Genomic DNA, 23,566 nt, shown 5'->3' with positions numbered 1-23,566 from the left:
CTACCACCTACAAATTCACTTTCAAGGCCTCTTTACAACTCATGTTCTCAGTACTATTTTTCATTTACTGTTTGCCTTCTTTTGCGCATTGGTTGGTTGTCACTGTCTGTTCATGTATAGAGTTTTGTAAATGCTTTCGTTTTGCTTCCCTGTAAGAAAATTAATCTCAGGGAAGTATATGTTAAATACATGTAGTTTGATAATATATTCATTTTGAATTTTAGACCCAAGAATCTGTCCAGGGGTAGAGTTTTATTTTACTAAGTTGAGAGGGTAAATAAATTTTTTATCTGCACTCTCAGCATTATATCAGCTGCAATTTCATTCACTTAGAATGAGTTCAGCGATCTGGATGGAAGGAGGATTATCATTTATTAATCTTGTATGTTAATTATTTTTTCAGAATTAATTTTTTTTAATAGAAGTCTGACTATCAAAGACCACTTGGGCAGCTTCAAAGACCATCTGACAATAAAAACTCTCCAAAGGCCATCAGGACAGTTCAAAAGCTGGTGTAATTGTGAACTATTCTGCTTGTATGATGGCTATGGCATTGAGGTCTCCAGTTCATTCGAGTCCATTAGTTGAGAAAAAATTTGTGCAGTCATGGTATTTTTGGAGTAGTGGTCGGACACAGGCCTTGAACATGTATTACTTTGAACAGGAGGTTGTTCACAGTACACTAATGGAACCAAGCAGTAATTATAATCAATGTTGCAATCTTTCTGTGGATTTTAATCAACAGAACTGAAAGCACATCTGCTCCCAGCAACTTTTGAATCAATAAGAAAGTACTTTTGAACTTAATGTATTATACTGTTATCCCTATCCTCATTACCGTCATTGATTAATAACAAGACCACAAGATCATAAGACACAGGTGCAGAATTGGGCCATTTAGCCCATCAAGAAGGTCTGCCATTCCATGTCTGATTTATTAGACCTCTCAACCCCATTCTCCCTGTAACCTTTAATGACTGTCCAAATCAAGAACCTAGTAATCTCCACTTTAAATACAGCCAGAATGAATTGGCCTCCAGAGCTAACTGTGGCAATGATTTCCACAGATTCAAGAATCCTCTGGCTAAAGAAATTCCTCCTCATCTTTGTTCTAAAAGGATATCCTTCTATTCTGAGGCTGTGCCCTTTGATACTCGACTCTCCCAACTATAAGAAATACCCTACTATTAATGGGTTTACAATAATCAATAAAACTCTAAAATCATTCAGAGGAAATACAAACCCCATTTCCAGAAAAGTTGGGATATTTTCCAAAATGCAATAAAAACAAAAATCTGTGATATGTTAATTCACGTGAACCTTTATTTAACTGACAAAAGTACAAAAGATTTTCAATAGTTTTACTGACCAACTTAATTGTATTTTGTAAATATACACACATTTAGAATTTGATGGCTGCAACACACTCAACAAAAGTTGGGACAGAGTTAAAATAAGATTGAAAAGTGCACAGAATATTCAAGTAACACCGGTTTGGAAGACTCCACATTAAGCAGACTAATTGGTAGCAGGTGCGGTATCATGACTGGGTATAAAAGTAGTGTCCATCAAAGGTTCAGTCTTTGCAAGCAAGGATGGGTTGTGGCTTACCCCTTTGTGCCAAAATTCGTGAGAGAATTGTTAGTCAGTTCAAAAGGAACATTTCCCAACGCAAGATTGCAGAGAATTTAGGTCTTTCAACATCTACAGTACATAATATTGTGAAAAGATTCAGAGAATTCAGAGACATCTCAGTGCGTAAAGGGCAAGGTCAGAAACCACTGTTGAATGTGCGTGATCTTCAAGCCCTCAGGCGGCACTGCCTAAGAAACCGTCATGCTACTGTGACAATTATAGCCACCTGGGCTCGGGAATACTTTGGAAAACCATTGTCACTTAACACAGCCGTTGCTGCATCCAGAAATGCAACTTGAAACTGTGTTACGCAAGGAGGAAGCCATACATCAACTCTATGCAGAAACGCCGGCGAGTTCTCTGGGCCCGAGCTCATCTCAGATGGACTGAAGGACTGTGGAACCATGTGCTGTGGTCAGATGAGTCCACATTTCAGCTAGTTTTCGGAAAAAACGGGTGTCGAGTTCTCAGTGCCAAAGATGAAAACGACCATCCTGATTGTCATCAGCGAAATGTGCAAAAGCCAGCATCTGTGATGGTATGGGGGTGCATCAGTGCCCACGGCATGGGTGAGTTGCATGTATGTGAAGGTACTATTGACTCTGAGGCATATATTAGGATTTTAAAGAGACATATGTTGCCATCAAGGCGACGTCTCTTCCCGGGACGTCCATGCTTATTTCAGCAGGACAATGCTAGACCACATTCTGCACGGGCTACAACAGCGTGGCTTTGTAGACAGAATGCGTGTGTTTGACTGGCCTGCTGCCAGTCCAGATCTATCTCCTATTGAAAATGTATGGCGCATCATGAAGAGGAGAATCAGACAACGGAGACCATGTTGAGCAGCTGAAATCTTATATCAAGCAAGAATGGATAAAATTTCCAATTACAAATCTACTACAATTAGTATCCTCAGTTCCAAAACGATTAAAAAGTGTTATTAAAAGGAAAGGTGATGTAACACAATGGTAAACATGCCTCTGTCCCAACTTTTGTTGAGTGTGTTGCAGCCATCAAATTCTAAATTTGTGTATATTTACAAAATACAATTAAGTTGGTCAGTAAAACTATTGAAAATCTTTTCTTTGTACTTTTGTCAGTTAAATAAAGGTTCACGTGAATTAACATATCACAGATTTTTGTTTTTATTGCATTTTGGAAAATATCCCAACTTTTCTGGAAATGGGGTTTGTAAATACTCAGTGAGAGGAGCAGTTTGAGAGAGATGTGAGTGAAGTGATGAAAAATTAGCTTTGCGTAGAACATTAAAATTGCAACCTTTAAAGAACATTATTCAAAGGTAGACTTACATCATCTTCCCTGCCATCACCATCTTTAAGTTCTAAATAGGGTTTTTTCTTTACACGATTTAAATCTTCATGTAAACCATCTAAAAGAAATGCAAGCAACTCCTGAGAATCCTGTTGCTGATATCCTGAAAACTGGGGAGCAAAACATCCAACCTGTGTCTGAATAGAGAGAAAAAAAAGCTTCACACCATTGTTTCAATTCATGTTAAAAATGCTTATAATCCAGAATTTTGAGATGTTAATTATTGGAATTAAAGTACAAGCACTGAGATTCCAATGAAGACATACAGAAGCTTTTGAAAGAACTCAACACCTTAATTTCTGGGAGTGAATAAATGCAAAATTATTCAGCTGAATGGAAAATGAGCAAGGAGACTTTGAGAGGGCAACATTTGGAAGTTATTTTAACTTGCTTAAACCAAGCAATACCACAATTCCATTTTATAACCTAAATCCATTAAATTACTTGCCTTCTGTTCTTTTGAAAACTATTTTTCTAACATTGATAATTAACTTGCTTCTCATAGCAGAAGAAAATCAGATGGGGTAGCAGAATATTGATTAGGATGTGAATTTATTTCAAAAAGGTCAAAAATCACAAATAATTACTTTAACATTAGTTGGTGCATTACATACATCCCTCAGGGTTGCCAGTGGGCCAGCCCTACTTCCCTAAAGCTACCTCCTCTGCACAAGCCAAGGCCTTGTGTCTCTGCTGTCCCTTAGCTGATAAGATTAGCACAATGAAGGAGGAGATTGCTGAGGCTCTGGCAGAGATCTTTGCATCTCCTAAACTTGAGGGGCTAAACTTGTCCCTCACTGAAAAAGTGCAGCAGGGAGACACTCAGTGAGCCTTAACATCAGTGACAGGACAACTGCTGGAAAAGTTTGAGGGACAGGATAAATTTTGTGCAGAAAATAAAACAAACACAAAAAGATGAAGATTAGTTCATTTGTCACATGTGCATTGAAACATTGAAACAAAGTGAAATGCGTGGTTTTGTGACAATGATCAACACAGTCAGAAGATTGTGCTGGCCATGCTCATGGCATCAACCCAGCATGCTAACTCACTCATACACCTTTGGAATGTAGGAGAAAAAACAGGGAGAATGTGCAAACACTTTACAGACAGTTGATAGTTAGCTGACAAAAAATGAGCATTCAAGAGGATCATCTAGTTCTTCTGGTGGCATGTTGTTACTGGAAAATGTAGCAACAATAGGACAATCACAAAATGGATTCAGCACAAATGAGAATGAGAAAGCAGGGACCTCTTTCCCACAGATTTTAGCTGATTGGTCTTTCCTTCAGAAAGGCTGGCTCTTACTGTAACTATAGAAAACTAATCTGGATGTAAAGGGCTAAAGGCACTGGCTTTCCACAATCTGGAATTCAGCAAAATAGTCAGACTTGCGGCTGGATCCTGAATGAAGAGGTCCTGTTCCTCTTTAAACTTTGGAGGTCTTCAACAGCTTGCATATAGCATGAACATCGATTTCTCTAACTTCTGGCAATTTCTGACCCTTCCACTGTCTCTTGTTCCATTCCCTGTTCTGGATCCCCTCTTACCTCTTCTCATCTGCCCATCACCTCCCTCTGGTGCTCCACCTTCTTCTTTACCTGGTCTCACCCATCACCTGCCAGCTTGTAGTCCACCACCCCTCCCCACACATTCTTACTCTGGCATCTCACCCTTCCCTTTTCAGTCTTGATGAAAGGGTCTCAGCCCAAAATGTTGACTGTTTATTTCTCTCGTTAGATGCTGACTGATCAGAGTTCCTCCAGTATTTTATGTGTGTTGCTCTGGATTTCCAGCATGTGGAGAAAAGCTGGTATTTATGATATTGCTATCCTCAATATTGCCAGTTTGAAGGTAGTGGTGGGGGGGAGAATAGAGGAGAAGATGAAAGGGAGACATTAGACAAACTATACCTAGTCTCTGGGGTTTGGAAGATGTGACTTGATTGGGTAGATGCAAGGATCACAAGTTCCTGTTATATCACAGTTATACTTTAACATCCAATGCAACACAATTCAAGAAAGAGTTTGTCGTCTTATTTAGCAAAACTCATTTACATTCATACTCCCTTAAGTAAGACCATAAGAGAGAGGACAGAATTAGGCCATTTGGCACACTAAATCTGCTCCGCCATTCCATCATTTCAGATTTATTATCTCTCTCAACCCTACCTTTTCTCCATAATCTTTGACACCCTGACTAATCAAGAACCTATCAACCTCCGCTTTAAATATGCCCAATAACTTGGCCTCCATAGCTGTCTGTGGCAATCGATTCCACAGATTTACCACTCTTCTCACTAAATACATTTCTCCTCATTTCTGTTTCGAAGGGATGTCTTTCTATTCTTTCTATTTGTGCTCTCTGGTCCTTGACTCACCCAACTATGTGCTGCACATTAGATATTAAACAGAGTGGTTGGTTTAGTACCACAATCTGCAAAGGGCAAAAATGCACAAGAAAGCTCCGTTTGTGTAACATGCACTAAGACTTAGTAAGGTATTATACTACTCCGTCCTGACGAAGGGTCTCAGCCCAAAACGTCGACAGCGCTTCTCCCTATAGATGCTGCCTGGCCTGCTGTGTTCCACCAGCATTTTGTGTGTGATACTGCTCTTTAAGTTGTCTTACAATCTAAACATTAATGATCACTTTAGAAAAGTAATCTTTTTAAAAACTTACTTTGAACATTCGTGGTGCCACGTAGACATTTCTTCCTGACCATATCTGCTTGATGAGATCAGCATATGCTTCAGCTATTTCTCCTCTCATCCCCAAAGGGTTCTCCCGATTTAGCTCTTCTTCATACTTGCCTTGTAGAAAGTAATCCGTCAATGGAGCAGTATTACTCAAACACTAAAAATGAGATTGAATCGGAGAATGTTCTTAATATCTTCAAATGTGCTACTTCTGATTGGCTGGGAAAAGGTTGCTGGTTTACAATGTAAAAAAAAAATTTCACTAGCATAACAATATCTAAAAATCTAAAATACCTGCAAAGCTGAGTTCATGAAGCACGTATTACCAAGGTTACTAAGTCCACAAAGGCCTGCTTGACTCGGTGAATGAGATTCCCTATAGTTATAAGAGCTATTATATGAAGCATACCCGGTTGATCTGAAACAAAAACAAAGCCAATTTAATTCTTGGATGTTAGGGAAACAGTTGATTTATTTTGCACTTTTTATATTAAATGATATTGCATATAAATAGAAGTTTGTACAAAAACATCAGTTAAAACATCAGATAACCATGCAAGACAGAAGAAACTGTTTAATGCTTAAAACAAAAAAATCAACAGAACACAATGGAATTATATCAAAGATTGTTTTACATATTATTCAAAGCAGGGTTAAAATTATTTGAACACAACTATAGTGCAAAGGGCATCAGATAAAATAATCACAGCAACTTTCGCATCACACTTAACAAACCCAAATGGGGGAAAAAAATCAAATATACATTTAAATCTAGTGTAAAGAATGATTCCATAAAGGCTTATCAAGACTATTACTTGTCACTGCAGTGTGTGGAGATACATTTATTTGCATACAACTTTATTTCAAAAATGTTTAATTAAAATGTTCTTCAAGAAATTCATGCTTAAAAGAAAGTAGTAGAATAGATAAAATTTCAGCAGATAAATCAAAACTACTGTTGGATAACTTAGAACAAAATCTTCACTCAGAATTACACTACAGAAGCAGTCAGCTATTTTTTCATTCAGGGGTTAATAAATAATTAGCCAATAACAAAATCTAAACGATATTTCACTGTTAATCACTTACATTCAAAATTCTTTTGTACTTGTTTTGAGAGGAAAACTGAATAACATTCTTGTTTAAAGAAACATATTGTGTGCATTTTTACAATTCACCCCATATATGACCTAACTTCCAAGTTAATGTAGCAGATATCAGTCCCAGTCTACTGTTTGGTCCAAGTTTTACTTTTCTATTCCTTTATGTGAAATTGTGTATAGCAACTGAATAGGATAAATGAACAGACAGAAAAAATAAGCTTCAGTGAAAGAAGAATTGAATCTCATTTCGTTGTCTGAAATAATATAAATTGGCTATAATCAAATACGGCAATGTTTCCACCATGCAGGCACACTCACCCCCTGGTGGAGCTGGAGCTGTTTAATATGTAGCTTGAATTGCTGGAATTGTTGCTGTCACCATTAGAGATTGCAGAAGGGGAGGACAAGGATGAGTAGGAATTGCTGTTAGTTGTGGATTTTGGAGAGGTAGATAAATTTCTGCTGGTGGCAGTGCTGGATCTGTCATAAAAACAAAGGCACGAACACGGTTTTACTAATCATATTGCCACATGCAAGGCACCACTGCCAACTCAAAGGTCTTTCAGAGTAGCCTTGCATGCCAAGCAATACTTAACAGGTAAACAAATGGGGGAAAGGGAGGACTGACAACTTGTTTCAGAAACAATCACCACAAAATTTCAACTGGAATAGAAATTACATCTATTACACAGACTAATTCTCGCTCCATTGATTTCATAAAAGGACAAAGCAGCAGGAAAAAAATCAATAAGGGACAAGGGGAGAAAAAAGAAGAGAGAGAGTGTATATGTGCCTGCCTGTCTATCCGCTTACATACTGTGTTTTAGACACAGGGAGAATGTCACAAGACCTAATAGCTTTCAAACTTTGCATCAAGTATTGTTTTCTTCTTGCTGCTGCCATTGGGTAGGAGGTACAGGAGCCTTAGGTCCCACACCAACAGGTTCAGGAACAATTACCCAACAACCATCAGTCATCTCCATCCAGGGTGAAATACTTTAACTCTGAATTGTCTTCACAATCTACCTACTCACTTTTGAAGACACAACTACTCAGGTTCTCGGCATTATTTATTTTTATATTTGTGCAGTTTGTCTTCTTTTGCACATGGTCATTTATCAGTCTGTGTGTGGAATTTTTTTCATTGATCCATTGTATTTATTTGCTTTACTGTGAATACCCACAACAAAATTAATCTCACGGTAGTACAGGGTGACACACACGTACTTCCATAATAAATTTACCTGGAACTTCGAAATGACAATATACCGTTACAAATATTAAATGCCGCTAGTGCCCAACCTCTAAATCATGTAACTGCATCATAACAATAATGATTTCAGTGGTACCAATAATCTGACAGATTATTAAAACGGCAGGGGCCCTCATATTCCTATTACAAAAACAGATCCCCAGTATTAGTCTGGAGATGCAAGGGACTGCAGACACTGGAATCCAGAAAATAAAAATTGGATATAATCTGGTGGAACTCAGTGGATTGAGCAGGCTTTCAACTTAAAATAGCAACAATTCCTCCCCCATTGCTGCCTTCCTCCCACAACAGATGTTACACAGCCCATAGTAGTCCTCCAAGATTGTTTGTTGCTCTAGTATTAGTCTTTTTACATCATAGGATGACAGCATTTAGTTGTGGCCTGAGAATCTCAGTTCACCATTTCTCTTTCAGTGTCCATCTGTATAACAGCAAGAAAGTGTAAGGTTGTTTACGAGTTTCATAAATACTACGCCAAAAAAAACAAACAAATGTTAGAAGCTCTGAGAGTACATATGCATATTTTCCTATGTAAAGACTGAAGGCAATTTCCGTTGTAGCTAAGGATATAAACTGCTCAAAATTCCTGAATCCTTTAGTCTACATACAACTATCTTTATGTAAATCTATTAGGCCGCCATTGCATTTACTGACTGTTCCAAATGGTCCCTTAAGATTAGGAGCAACGAAAATATAAAAAGTTGAAGGGTTCATTTATTATTAAATTATACAACTCTGAAATTCTTCTTCTCCAGATAGCCACAAAACTGAAGAACAGCAACATGATGATCAACCCCCAAATCCTCCTCCCCTGCACACAGAAAAAAATACGAGAATGACCAGGCAAAAAATACAGAATATAAAAATTATGACTGGAAAGAAGTTTATAGTCGAAGTCCATATCCAAAAAGGACTTGCAGAAAACCTGGGTAACATTCTCTGGGCACAGCGGCAGGACCTTCCCTCTCCGGCAGCAGAGCAATCTTCCAGTGATAAAAAGGCATTCTCCCCTCTCTAGCAGCTAAGCAATCTCATCAGTGATCAAAAGGCAGTCCCCCCCTCTTGGCAGCAGAGTGATCTAAAAGCAGTCGGCTGGTGTTCACCTAATATTATATGTTGAACTCCACAGTAATGTAGTGGCTACTGTGACAATAGTAGCGATCAGGGTGTTCCAGAGTTCAGTTTCGGCATCGTCTGTAAGGAGTTTGTATGAGTGAATTGTGTGGGTTTCCTTTGAGTGTTTCAGTTTTCTCCCACAGTCCAAAACTGTACCAGTTGGCAAGTTAATCAGTCCCTATAAATTGTCCTGTGATTAGGCTAGGGTTAAATAAGTGGGTTGCCAGACGGCATGGTTAGTTGAGCCAGAAGAACATGTTCTGTGCTGTATCTGTAAATAAATGCAGCTATAGTTTAAAACCAGCACCAACACCACAACCTCCTCCACCCCCAAACTACCAGCTTAATTGTTAGGCTATAAAAGATGATAAACTGAACTGTTGACAATTTTTTAATAGTAATTTGAATACAAAAACCATGTAACAATTGCAGAACAGGACACCAACCAGTGGGACACCTTTCTGTATCAATTCCATCTCTCAGCACCTCATCCATTGCCCTCTATGCCTAAAGGATTTTATTACTCTTCCAGATACTTCTTCAATTCTGTCTGTGACCCAGGTTTAAGTGTGGCAGTGCATTCCATGTAATTGCCACTATGGGTGAAGTTCCATCTCATTTCCTCTTCCTACCTATTCCAAAACAATGTCCTCTAGTTTCACCTTTCAGATATGGGGCAAAGCTTCAAGCTATAGCCCTGAATTATATATCTCAATTATATTCCCTCTTAGCTACCTCTGCCCCAGGAGGAAGGAGTTTCTCCCAACTGAACTGTCTGGACCCAGACAACATGCTGGCAAACCTCCTCTCCTCTGTACTCTCTCTAGCACTATTACATCCTTCTTATGCCTTAGTGATCAGAACTGCACACCAGCTGAGGTCTAATTAAGTGTTTATAAAGATGGAGCATTATCTCCTAGATTCTATATTCAACTGTCCCAACTTTGAATGCTAACATCCCATCTGGCTTCTTAATCATACCTGCAATCTACCTACATTGCCTTCTTCATTGATATTAGCATTGATATCAATGCTAATTAGGTCCTTGGGTATTTAGTTACCATACCTTTCTTAGAAAGAGGGCCTTTTGCTGCTTTTCAGACATCTGGCACTTCACTTGTGCCCAGGAAAGATTAAAACAAAACCTTAGCCAGAACTCCAACAATCTTTTGCCTTGTTTAGCTTGGAATAAATCCCACCTCATCCTGGGTATTTATCCATCTTTAAACCCAACAAGCCTCCATGAGGACCATGACTTGGTCATGGTTAGGAGGCTTGTGAGCCTCAATGACTGTGACAGAGCTATGTTGGCTGGAATTAGGGCTTTATACTTTGGCTCTTGTTAGGGTCAATCATGCCAAACAAGTTAAAGGGTAGAGGCCAGACTACGAGTGGTCCACTGGTCCTCTAGATTCGGGGGTTCAGCTCAGGGCTAACAACCCTGACTAGTTAAACAAAACTGTAACAGAAACAACAATGAAGAATGTTTCTACATTTGTGTGCAACGGTATTCCCAAGTCTCCACCTGGGATTTGCATGGTTGACAAACAAGAGGAAGCTACTGGCATGATGAAGGAAGCCCTGAACACAGCTAAGACCAAGACTGAAATTGGCCAAGGACAGACAGAGATGGAGGACCTTCACTGCTGACCTAAACGTTAGTGGTGTAATGGGCAGTAAGTAAACCCACAAAGGCATTGAGTGTGTCTTTTATTTATAGATTTGACAACAGTAGCATAAACCAGTTGGATACTACAAACATCACATAAGGCAAAGCACCAGCCCAAATGAACATCAGCAGCAAAAAAGTTTTATTTTGACAAGCTAAGTTCGGAATCATGTAAAGAAAAAACAAGACCTTTCACAGCTAAGTCTTTGCCAATCATTAAGCTTTCATTTGTCTAGGTCCTCCATAACCCAGTTTTTCTCCCCCTCAACTCTATTAAAAATCCCCAGATTATATCACTCATCTACCACTGCAAGGAAAATTTTGTGAACCCTTTTCAATTTTATGATTTTCTGCATTAATTACTCATAAAATCTTCATCGGTCACAATAATAAGCAAGCATAATCTGCCTAAGCTAATAACACACAAACAACTGTACATTTTCTTTTTATTGAACACATGGTTTAATCATTCACAGTCCAGGCCGGAAAAAGTCTGTGAATCCTTGTACTTAATAACTCCTTTAGCAGCAATAACCTTCACCAAACATTTCCTGTAGCTGCTGACCAGACTTGCAAATCAGCAAGAAAGAATTTTTGACCATTCCTCATACTGTTTCAGTTCATCAGTACTTCTGCAACACCTTGCATGAACAGCCCTCTTCAGGCCTTGCCACAGCATCTCAATTGGGTTAAGGTCTAGTCTCGGACTTGGCCATTCCAGAACATGAATTTTCTTCTGTTTAAACCATTCTGTTGTTGATTTATTCTTGTGCTTTGGATCATTGTCTTGTTGCATCATAAAAACATTAAGCTTCAGGAGTCAGACTGTTACCTTGACATTCTCCTGTAAAATGGCTTGATACAATTTTGAATTCATTGTTCCCTCAACAACTGCAAACTGTCCAGGCCCTGAGGCAGCAAAGCAGGCTTCAAATAGATTTTGCGGAAGGCATTACCCCAGAGGTTTGCATACTTTTTTGAACCTAGACTGTAATCATTTAAATGGGGTACTCAGTATTGATGAGAAGAAATACAACTGTTTGTGTTATTAGTTTAGACAGATTGTGTTTGTCAATTATTGTGATTTACATAAAAGTCAGGCCACATTTTGAGTAATAATGCAGAAAACCAGGTAACTGCAAAGGGTTCACAAACTTTTTTGTGCATCTGCACATACCAGAAAAAATTTATTGCAGCCAATTAATCTATCTACTTGTATGTCTTGAAGATGTCGAAGGACACCAAATCACCTGAGAGAAACGCACCTGGAAACAGGAAGAATGAGCAATCCACATTCAAGACAATGCTAAGAATCAAAATGACCTAGACCACTGAAGCTCCATCATTGTGTTAAGCATAGTTAAAAATAAAGTTAAAATGTTTTAATTTTTAAAAAAATAGTTCATATTTTGATTTCAGGAAAAGGCTGAAGGAAAATCTAAGGTCACCAAAAACTGGGGAGCAGAAAAGTAGTCAAAAAACACACTAAATATTGCTTCCAATAGATTAATCATCAGGTTGAAGCCATTACTATATATTTGTGACATTAAAGCAATTTTGTGATGATCATATTTGATTTAATGGAACTGTCTCTTTAATCACACCTGAAAGTATCAACTCCAATATCTCCAAACTACAATTCATTCCCAATAGGCTTTAAAACCAAATTTCTTAGGCTTCCAATATGTTTGAAGCCTATTCCTAATGTTGAGATCCTAAAATAAGTTGAGAAAATAAAACTTTAACATGATGCATTTATTGATCATAGGAAATATGATCCTACATGAAGTACCGTGCAAGGTTTTACATAAAGATAAACACGTGGACTCCAGTTAACTTTTGACATTGAATGCACAGCTTTGCTATTCTAAAAAAATTATTGCAAAGGACATGATGATGACAACCTACTTTGTTTGAGCAGTTTGTCGTGGCCACGATCCATCTTCATTCTTCTGTTCTATTACCAAAAGCTGATGGATAAGATATTTATTCAGTTAACTTCAGATCACTGTTGCAGCAACTTTCTACTCAGAATTGATAAAGGGATCCGTTTTCCCTTTTCAATGCATTACAATATATAACAAATGGAATGCAGTTCTACAACTCACCAAATCACATTATTTGAAAATTAATGCTGCATGATACCTGGCAGCCTCCATGCAGGGGATGAAAATTACTTCACATAAAAATGCTATTACCCCATGTTCAGGATGTTACCTATAATGAATTTACTTCAATAAACAGTTAACTGAGCAATTAACATCAAGCCAATTTTATAATTGATAGGATTATTATTTTAAAGTTTCTCAGTCTAACATGTTTTAGAGATCTGATTAATGTAGATAAATCAATAGTTGACAGAACTAAGCAGCCTTCACTTAATTTGGCTGAGGATAGTCCACTCTAATTTACACAATCTTTCATTTAAATTTAAATATATAAACAAGATGAAAACACGTAGTCTATTGGGCAATTTCCATTTACAACTACATCCAAAGGAAGAATTAAGTAAATTATCAAAGTACATATTTATAACCATACACTACCCTAAAATCCATTTACTTGCAGGCATTTACAGTAGAACAAAGAAATATAACACAGATGCCTTGTGCAGGAAGGCACAGAGTCGACTGTACTTCCTTAGAAGGTTGGCGTCATTCAATGTTTGTAGTGAGATGCTGAAGATGTTCTATAGGTCAGTTGTGGAGAGCGCCCTCTTCTTTGTGGTGGCATGTTGGGGAGGCAGCATTAAGAAGAGGGACGCCTCACGTCTTAATAAGCTGGTAAGGAAGGCGGGCTCTGTCGTGGGCAAAGTACTGGAGAGTATAACATCGGTAGCAGAGCGAAGGGCGCTGAGTAGGCTACGGTCAATTATGGAAAATCCTGAACATCCTCTACATAGCACCATCCAGAGACAGAGAAGCAGTTTCAGTGACAGGTTGCTATCGATGCAATGCTCCTCAGACAGGATGAAGAGATCAATACTCCCCAATGCCATTCGGCTTTACAATTCAACCGCCAGGAGTACGATATGTTAAAGTGCCGGGGTTAGGACTCAATGTATTTAAGTAAACTACTTAAGAACTTCTTAAAAGCTATTATCAATGCTTTTTGAGAGGGTGATTTTAGATGCATATCATATTTTTACTGAGTTAAGTATTGTATGTAATTAGTTTTGCTACAATAAGCGTATGGGACATTGGAAAAAATGTTGAATTTCCCCATGGGGATGAATAAAGTATCTATCTATCTATCTATCTAATGAAGCGTCCTAAATAAGTGTATACCCTTTTCCCAATCTTACTCTGAGGTCCTTTCTGCACTCATTTCGATCTCAGATTTTCATACAGAAAAGTAAAATGTAACAACTCACCTGCCCCTGATAGAGACCAGCATCTTGGACAGTGTTATCAGGCTTGTTAAGTGGCTCATAAGTGTTGGTCATGTATCTATTCCACAACCTTGTCTCCTTCTCAACTGAAATACTGAACAACATCCGCATCTCCTTTTCTATTGTATCTAATTTTTTAAAAAAGGGAAGTACAAATAAAAATTGAATGTATTAAACACAAAAATTGCAAGGAAAAATAATACTGGAGATAAAACCATCCCAACAGTACATTAAATATATTAGTGAAATGACATGAACTCTGAAGATTGCATACACGAGGAAATCTGCAGACGCTGGAAATTTAAGCAACACAAACAAAATGCTGGTGGAATGCTGCCTGAAGGCTGCATTCTCTTCTTATATTGAAAACTAATTTCAAGACCAAGGCATTAGTGGCATAGTGCCATATCATTAAAGACAACTTGGAACACATTTTATGAAACAGAAAACTCAGATTGCACTCCACAGTAAAGTTGAACAGAAATCTTTTCAAATTTGAAAACCATTCCAGACTGAAGGTGCCTTTAGTGAAAAGCCAGTTAAAAATTCATTGAATCTTTTTTCATCCAGTAAACAAAGTTCAAGACACGCAAATTAATTTTCTTTCAGGCATTTACAGAAAAGTAGAGAAATACAATAGATTTTTTTGAAAAATTATAAATAACAAAACCAGCAAGAGATGCTGGAAATCCAAGCAATACACACAAAATGCTGGAGGAACTCAGCAGCCGGACAACATCTATGGAAAAGAGTATGTTTGATGTTTTAGGCTGAGACCTTTTTTGAAGACTGGAGAGAAAAAAGAAAATGAGGAGTCAGAGTTGATATAATAGATGACCGCAACAGACACACAGGTGAAGGGTTGTCTCACCTGAAAGGACTGTTTGGGGCCCTGAATGGTGGTGAGGGAGGTGGTGTAGGGGTAGGTGTAGCACTTGTTCCATTTGCAAGGATAGTGCTAGGAGGGATGAATGGACAAGGGAGTCACGTAGGGAGCAATCCCTGCAGAAAGCAGAAAGTGGGTGTGGAGGGAACGATGTGCTTAGTGGTGGGATCCCAATGGAGATGGCGGAAGTTATGAAGAATTGTGCTAGACGCGGAGGTTGGTGGGGTAGCAGGAGGTTGGGGTGAGGGTAGACGTGCTTGAAATGGAAGAGATGCAGTTGAGGGCAGTGTTGATGGTGTAAGAAGGAAAGCCCCTTTCTTTGGAGGAGGACAACACCTCCTTCATTCTGGAATGAAGAATCTCACCCTGACAGCAGATGTGGTGGAGGTGGAAGAATTGAGAAAAGGGGATAGCATTTTTGCAAGTAACTGGGTGGGAAAGGTATAATCCAGGTAGCTGTGAGAGTCAGTGGGTTTATAATAGACATCATTAGGTAAGCTGTCTCCAGAGACAGAGAGGTCGAGAAAGGGGAGGGAGGTATTGGAAATGGACCAAGTAAATTTGAGGGCAGGATGGAAGCTGGTGGTAAAGTTGATGAAGTTGATGAGTTCTGTATGGATGTGGGAAGCAACACCAATGCAGTCATCAATGAAGCAGAGGAAAAGTTGGGGAGTGACACCAGTGTGGGCTTGGAACATAACTGACAAAAAGGCAGACTTAGCTGGGACCCATGTGAGTACCCATGTGGCTACACCTTTTGTTTGAAGGAAGTGCGAGGACCCAAAGGAAAAATCATTGAGAGTGAGGCTGACATGCATCAAATGACAGACTGACAAAAAACCAATGTGCAAAAGACAAATCATGCAATAAAAGGAAGCAAACAAATAATGCTGATTTGTAGTGTCCTTGAAAATTAGACTATTGGTAAAATTAGATATAATTTTGAAATCAGTGCAGATCAATGTACGGATGAACAGAGGTAGGCTTCAAATTACAGTGGCTTTAGGATGTTCTTTGGATGAGAAATGGAATTTATTCAAACTGGAAGGGTCAAATCTCACCAAAGTCATAATTCAAGTTCAGATCATTGAGGGATACCACTGGAAAGGATTTATATCAATTTGACAGGGAACACCTGATAGCAGTTTTTGAAGGGTGGCGATAAAATTTGACGATGTCAACAGGGGCTTAGTAAACAAACAAACCCCTGAGAAGGTGCAAAAGAAACAAATACTGGAACACTGGCAAAGCATTTTTAAAAGTACTATTCAAAGAGTTAGGGAAATAAAGAACACAATCACATAGTAAGATACTATGACAATGGATAAAAGATGTACAAGAATGAGAGCTTAATATTCCGGGTTATAATATTTAAAAAAATAGTAAGTGTGTGATAAGGATCCAATATAGAGAGGATTATTTTACCCTTTCATTAATTTTTTTGGATTGTGGGCATCAGTTTAGGCTCAGTTTAGACTGCCTTTTAGAAGATAGTGGTGAACTACTTTTAGAGTCAGAGTTATAGAAAACTACAGCATAAAAACCGGCATTTCAGCCCATCTAGCCTGTGCCAAACCATTTAAACGGTCTAGTCCCATTGAACTGCACCCAGACAATAGCCCTTATATCCCTCCCATCCATGTGCTGTATCTATCCAAACTTCTCTTAAACATTGAAATCAATAGCACATCCACCACTTACACTGGCAGTTTGTACCACACTCTCACCACCCTCAATGAAGAGGTTTCCCCTCACATTTCCTCAAATATTTCACTTTTCACCCTTAACTCCTGAATCTCTAGTAATCGTATCCAACCTCAGTAGAAAAAGCCTGCTTGCATTTACCATATCTATACCTCTCAATAATTTTGTGTATCTCTATCAACTCTCCAGTCAGTCTTCTATGTTTTAGGGAATAAAGTTCTAACCTATTCAATCAACCCTTATAACTCAGGTTCTCCAGTCCCAGTAACATCCTTCTAGATATTCTCTATATTATTTAAATCCTTATTTACATCTTTCCTTAAAGGTAGGTGACCAAAACTGCACACAAAACTCCAAATTAAACCTCACCAACATCTTATAAAACTTCAAAGTAACATCCCAACTCCTCTTCTCAATGCTTTGAGCTATGAGGGCCAACGTGCCAAAGGCTAAAACATTTTTGGACTGGTGCCCTTCTATTAGGCTGGGAGTTCCACAGTATAGATGCAATGAAGAGTTAACAGCAATACACTTCCAAGTCAGGAATTGACATGTAGGGGAACTCACTGGTGGCATGTACCTACTACTCTATTGATCTGCTGAAGCACAGATACAATAAGGTATTTTAAGAGACTCTTCGATAGATACATGGAGCTTAGAAAAATAGAGAGCTGCGCGGTAGGGAAATTTTGGGCAGCTTCTAGAGTAATTTATATGGTCGGCACAACATTGTGGGCCGAAGGGCCTGTAACGTGTTGTAGATTTTCTATGTACTACCCACTTTCTCAGAAAACCTAGACAGAGTAGATGTGGAAAGAACATTTCCCCATGGTGGGGGCGTGTAGGACAAGAGGGTACAGCCTCAGGATAGAGGGTTGTCTAAAACAGGTGTGGAGAAATTTCTTTAGCCAGTGAATGGTGAATTTGTGGAATTCATTACCATAGGCAGCTGCGGAGGCCAGGTCACTGAATGTACTTAAGGCAGAGATGGAAAGGTTCTTGACTGGACAGGACATTAAAGGTTACAGTGTTAAGTCAAGGGAGTGGGGTTGAGGAGAGAAGGACCAGCCATGATTGAATGGTGGAACAGACTCAATTGGCCAACTGGCCTAATTCTGCTCTCAAGCTTTATGGTCTTTCTTCTTGGTGATACTGGCTTAAGAAATCTTTCTGAATTAGCCTAAGTATGTAACTGCAAAGCATTTTGTCTGTTTATGATGGTGGATGGGATGCTGTTGCCCCGGTCCTGACATTTCATTTATCCAAATGGAGGTATTGTGGCGACCCACTTCCCAGCGCACTCGAACCGGCTCACAAAGTGGCGCATGCCGGCATTGAGGCCAGTCCCAAAGAGGGCACCAAGCCTGCTTCACCAGCAAGGGGAAAAGCCCGCGCGCAGGACGGGACTGTGAATACGCGCCCCCTGCAGCATTCACACTCGGGGAGGGCAGGAATAGGAAGGCTTTAAAGCGAGGCCGCGAAGTTTGAATAAAACTCTTTTGCAACTGCAGCTCACCGACTACGTGTCGTTATTTCAGCGCTGCGTGTAGCACACCGCTACAATTGGTGACCCCGATGGCCCAAACAATATTTGGACCGGAGATGAACGACGCCGCATCTGTTCATGCAGATTCGTTAAAATTGCCAAGCTTCTGGATGCTGTGACCTCACCTATGGTTCCAGCAAGCAGAAGCCCAATTCCACATTCAGCAGATAACCTCAGATGCCACACACTACTACTACGTGGTGAGCTCCCTCGACCAGGAATCAGCCGCCCAGGTTGAGGAGTTCATACAGATGCCCCCGGAGGACGGCAAATACACAGAATTCAAAGCCTTGCTCATAAGGACTTTCGGACTCTCACAGCGCGTGCGAGCTGCCCGCTTACTGCACCTGGATGGTTTGGGGGACAGGCCACCGTCGGCTTTGATGAACGAGATGCTGTCCCTGGCCGGAGGACACAAGCCCTGCCTCATGTTTCAGCAGGCGTTCCTGGAGAAGCTGCCCGAGGGCATACGCCTGCTGCTGTCCGACGCGGATTTCAGCAACCCCCGGAAGGTGGCGGCCCGGGCGGACGTGCTGCAGAAAGCCAAGAAGGAGAGTGGGGCGTCTGTCGCACAGATCGCCAGGCAACGCTCCCAGCAGCAAACCAGACCAGGCCAGGCCCCAGAGGCAGGGGTGAGGAGACAAATGAACAATGGTGCTTCTACCAACAGTGGTGGGACGCAAAAGCCCGCCTTGCAAGTTCCCGGGAAATGCCAGGGCCCGCCGCCGCTGATGGCTATGGTGGCTGGCCATCGGGATAGCCTCCTGTATGTCTGGGACAAGCAGTCAGGACACCGCTTTTTGGTCAACACCGGAGCCGAGATCAGCGTCTTACCTCCGACGAGTTACGACACCCGCAACAGAGAACCGGGTCCCACCCTGAGGGCCGCGAATGGCAGCACAGTAAGGACTACGGCACCCGTACGGTGCGGCTACAGTTCAGCTCCAGCCGATTCACGTGGGACTTCACACTGGCCGCCGTAGCCCAACCGCTCCTGGGAGCGGATTTTTTTGCGAGCTCACAGCCTACTGGTCGACCTGCAAGGGAGTAGACTGGTCCATGTCGAGACTTTTCAAACGTTCTCCCTGGGTGAAGCCCAGTTGCCGGCCCCACACCTCGACTCCATCACGCTGTCTGACAACGACTTCACCAGAGTCCTGGCAGAGTCTGAGGTTCACCAGAGCACCACATCACGACACAAGGACCACCCCTCCACGCCCGTGCTCAGCTTCCCCCGGACAAGCTCCGACTGGCGAAGGAGGAGTTCAAGAGGATGGAGGAATTGGGGATCATACGGCGGTCCAACAGCCCATGGGCCTCCACCCTGCACATGGTGCCCAAAGCAACAGGGGACTGGAGACCATGCGGCAACTACCGCAGGCTGAACGAGGCTACAACACCGGACCACTACCCTATGCTGCACATTCAGGACTTTGCAGCAAACCTGCACGGCACACGGATCTTCTCCAAGGTAGACCTCATCCGGGGATACCATCAAATCCCGATGCATCCGGACGACGTCCCCAAAACGGCACTCATCACCCCATTCGGCCTTTTTGGGTTCCTCCGCATGCCGTTCGGCCTAAAGAATGCCACACAGACGTTCCAGTGGTTAATGGACGCGGTGGGACGTGACCTGGACTTCGCTTTCATCTATTTGGACGACATCCTCATAGCCAGCAGTAGTCGTCAGGAGCATCTGTCCCACCTCCGTCAACTCTACGCCCAGCTGAGTGAATACGGCCTAACAATCAACCTGGCCAAATGCCATTTCGGGCTCAACACCATCGACTTCCTGGGCCACAGGATTACTAAAGACGGGGCAACCCCTCTGCCCGCCAAGGTAGACGCGGTCCACCATTTCCCCCGACGCAACACAATCAAAGGCCTTCAGGAATTCGTGGGTATGGTGAATTTCTACCACCGCTTCGTCCCTTTAGCTACCCGAATCATGCGCCCCCTGTTCGCCCTGATGTCGGGTAAGGGCAAGGACATTACCTGGGATGAGGAGCCCGCCGCCGCTTTCGTTAAAACCAAAGAAGCCTTGGCAAATGCCATGATGCTAGTGCACCCCAGAACGGACATCCCTACCGCCCTCACAGTGGATGCATCTAACACGGCAGTCGGTGGAGTGCTAAAACAACTCATCGAGGGTTGCTGGCAACCCCTGGTGTTTTTCAGCAAACACCTACGACCACCTGAGCTCAAATACAGTGCTTTCGACCGGGAACTGTTGGCGCTATACCTGGCAATCCGGCATTTCAGGTACTTCTTAGAAGGTAGGCCCTTCACCGCGTTCACGAACCACAAACCTCTTACCTTTGCGTTCACGAAAGCATCCGACCCCTGGTCGTCCCGCCAGCAGCGACATCTGTCCTACATCTCCGAATACACGACGGATGGCCGGCATGTCTTGGGAAAGGACAATGTCGTGGCGGACGCCCTCTCCCGCCCTAACATCCAAGCCCTGTCCCGGGTGTAGACTATGAAGCGCTGGCGGAGGCGCAGCAGGCAGACGAGGAGATCCCTAGTTACAGAACTGCAGTCTCCGGTTTGCAGCTCCAGGGCCTCCCCGTAGGCCCAGGTGAGAGGACCCTACTCTGTGACGTCACCACCGGCCAACTCCGCCCTGTCGACCCGGCAGCCTGGCGGCGGCGCGTTTTCAACTCCATTCACAACTTGGCGCACCCCTCCATCAGGTCAACCGTCCAGATGTTAGCCAACAGGTTCGTTTGGCACGGACTCCGCAAGCAGGCCAGTGAATGGGCCAAAACGTGCATGCAGTGCCAAACAGCCAAGGTGCCGCTGCACACCAAAGCCCTGCCACAACAGTTCCACCCCACCCGCCAGCATTTCAACCACATTCATGTGGATATCATGGGTCCCCTGCCAGTGTCACCTCCTATCGTGGACCGGTTCACAAGATGGCCAGAGGCAGTCCCGCTCACCAACACCAACTCCGAATCCTGCGCCCGAGCACCGATTGCAACCTGGGTATCTCGCTTTGGCGTACTGGCCCACATTACCTCTGACAGAGGCGCCCAGTTCACCTCCAGCCTGTGGTCAGCTATGGCCAGCCTTTTGGGGACACAGCTGCACCACACAACTGCCTACCACCCACAGTCCAACGGACTAGTGGAGCGTTTCCACCGTCACCTGAAGTCGGCTCTCATGGCCCGCCTCAAAGGGCCTAACTGGGTGGACGAGCTTCCCTGGGTCCTGCTCGGAATCTGCACGGTGCCCAAAGAGGATCTGCACACCTCATCGGCCGAGTTGGTGTACCCCTGGTCGTCCCAGGAGAGTTCATACCAGCCCCAAGGGGGCAAGAGGAAGAACCCGCAGCAGTCCTGGGCAGACTACGTGAGAGGCTCGGTAACCTGGCCCCCATACCCACTTCACAGCATGGGCAGAACCCAACCTGCGTACCCAAAGACCTGCAAAACTGTAAGTTCGTTTTTGTACGATGGGGCAGACATCGGGCACCGCTACAGCGGCCCTACGAGGGGCCGTTTATAGTGATCAGAAACAACAGGTCCACATTCGTGCTGGACATTGGGGGGGAAAGAGGAGGTTTTCACAGTGGACCAATTCAAACCAGCCCATGTGGACTTGGCGCAACCGGTCGAGATTCAGGCACCGCGGCGCAGAGGCAGACCTCCCAAACAGAATCCAACCCAGACTGAGGACATCGGGGGGTGTATCGCCGGTTCTGGGGGGGGTTATGTGGCGACCCACTTCCCAGCGCACTCGAACCGGCTCACAAAGTGGTGCGCGCTGGCATTGAGGCCGGTCCCAAAGAGGGCACCAAGCCTGCTTCACCTGCAAGGGGAAAAGCCCGCGCGCTGGACGGGGAGGGCGGGAACAGGAAGGCTTTAAAGCAAGGCCGCGAAGTTTGAAGGGACGGTTTACACCTGAACTGGAGCGGTACTAACATTCTTGCAGGGAAGTTTGCTAGTGCTTCTTGGGGGGGGGGGGGGGGGGGGTTTAAACTAAATTTGCCGGGGGCGGGGATCCAGAATGTGAGAGAGGATAGCGAGAGGAAGAATAAAGGACAGGTGGGGACTACACGGTTCCGGAATATTAAATGTGTAGTAGAGGAAGGTGGGGCGGAACAAGTGATAAGGAGGACTCATGTACAGAGGGATGGTCTGACGGAACATGGAGTTAAATGTGTTGAAAGAATAAGTAAATTTAGGAAGGACAACAAAATTCTAGGGGCGTATAGCCCGATGGGAGTTCGGGGAGCTGGGTTAAGCACAATAGGCAGCGATTCAAACAGAGAGAGGAGAAATGGGTTAAAAATTCTATATCTGAATGCACGAAGTGTCAGAAATACGATGGACGAGCTTGAAGCCCAGGTGCGAATGGGTAACTATGATGTTGTTGGGATAACGGAGACATGGCTGCAGGGAGATCATGGTTGCCATGATCTCAAAATGGCGGTGCAGGCTCGAAGGGCTGAATGGTCTACTTCTGCACCTATTGCCTATTGTCTAAACCTCTTTTGCAACTGCAGCTCACCGATTACGTGTCGTTATTTCAGCGCTGTGTGTAGCACATCGCTACAATATTCCATCATTTTGTTTCTGATTGAATTAACTGTTGGGTGAGAATTACCTGGACTGGATTTGTCCTGTTCTGCAGACTTAATACTCTGGTGTTGCAGAAAACTGAATAACTGTTTTTATCAGCCAAGCTCAAAGTTTCAAAGTAAATTTATCAAAGTACGTCTCTATTATCGTATACTATTCTTGCAGGCATTAATTGGAAAAGTGAAAGATATAATTTATGAAAACTATACATAAACTAAGCTTGTAAGAGCAAGGTGATCACACTAGAACTGTATAAAACACTGACAGAGCCTTAACCACAGACTTGTGTACAGTTCTTGTTACCGCACAACAGTAAGGATATGACAGCATGAAAGGAAAAGAATTTACAAGAATGTCACCAGGGTGGAGAATTATAGTTAGAAAGAGAGGCCGACTCAGACTGGTGTTAATTGCTTTGGACTATAAAATATTGAGACTATTTTATAAAATTGTGAGTAACTTAGCATTATCAGAAAGTTCAAATACTTGAGGATGTAACAAAAACAATGCTGGAAACATTCATCTGGTCAACATTGGTACAGACGAACAGAATTGATGCTTCAGGTCAAGGAGCCTTTATCAGAACTGGAAAATAAGACATACATTTTGTATTGTGG

General features: G+C 42.4%; 1 protein-coding gene across 3 annotated transcripts in view; it reads right to left on the bottom strand.

The window, feature by feature from the left end:
• Positions 1–23,566, bottom strand: part of usp4 (ubiquitin specific peptidase 4 (proto-oncogene)) — a 114,100-nt gene that overhangs the window by 40,617 nt on the left and 49,917 nt on the right. For 2 of the 3 annotated variants that reach the window (XM_073072632.1, XM_073072633.1), the window contains exons 5-10: positions 14,204–14,349; positions 12,739–12,800; positions 7,091–7,252; positions 5,964–6,087; positions 5,653–5,826; positions 2,949–3,107 (exon numbers count right to left, since the gene is read on the bottom strand). In XM_073072632.1, coding sequence (XP_072928733.1) covers positions 2,949–3,107; positions 5,653–5,826; positions 5,964–6,087; positions 7,091–7,252; positions 12,739–12,800; positions 14,204–14,349 — 827 coding nt within the window. The remainder of the gene's footprint in view (positions 1–2,948; positions 3,108–5,652; positions 5,827–5,963; positions 6,088–7,090; positions 7,253–12,738; positions 12,801–14,203; positions 14,350–23,566) is intronic. The other variant, XM_073072634.1, reaches the window with a different exon arrangement.

This window comes from Hemitrygon akajei, chromosome 19 (assembly GCF_048418815.1).
Source record: "Hemitrygon akajei chromosome 19, sHemAka1.3, whole genome shotgun sequence".
Lineage (NCBI taxonomy): Eukaryota > Metazoa > Chordata > Chondrichthyes > Myliobatiformes > Dasyatidae > Hemitrygon > Hemitrygon akajei.
The sequence above is the reverse complement of the archived record's forward strand: the minus strand, read 5'-3'. Positions and strand labels throughout refer to the sequence as shown.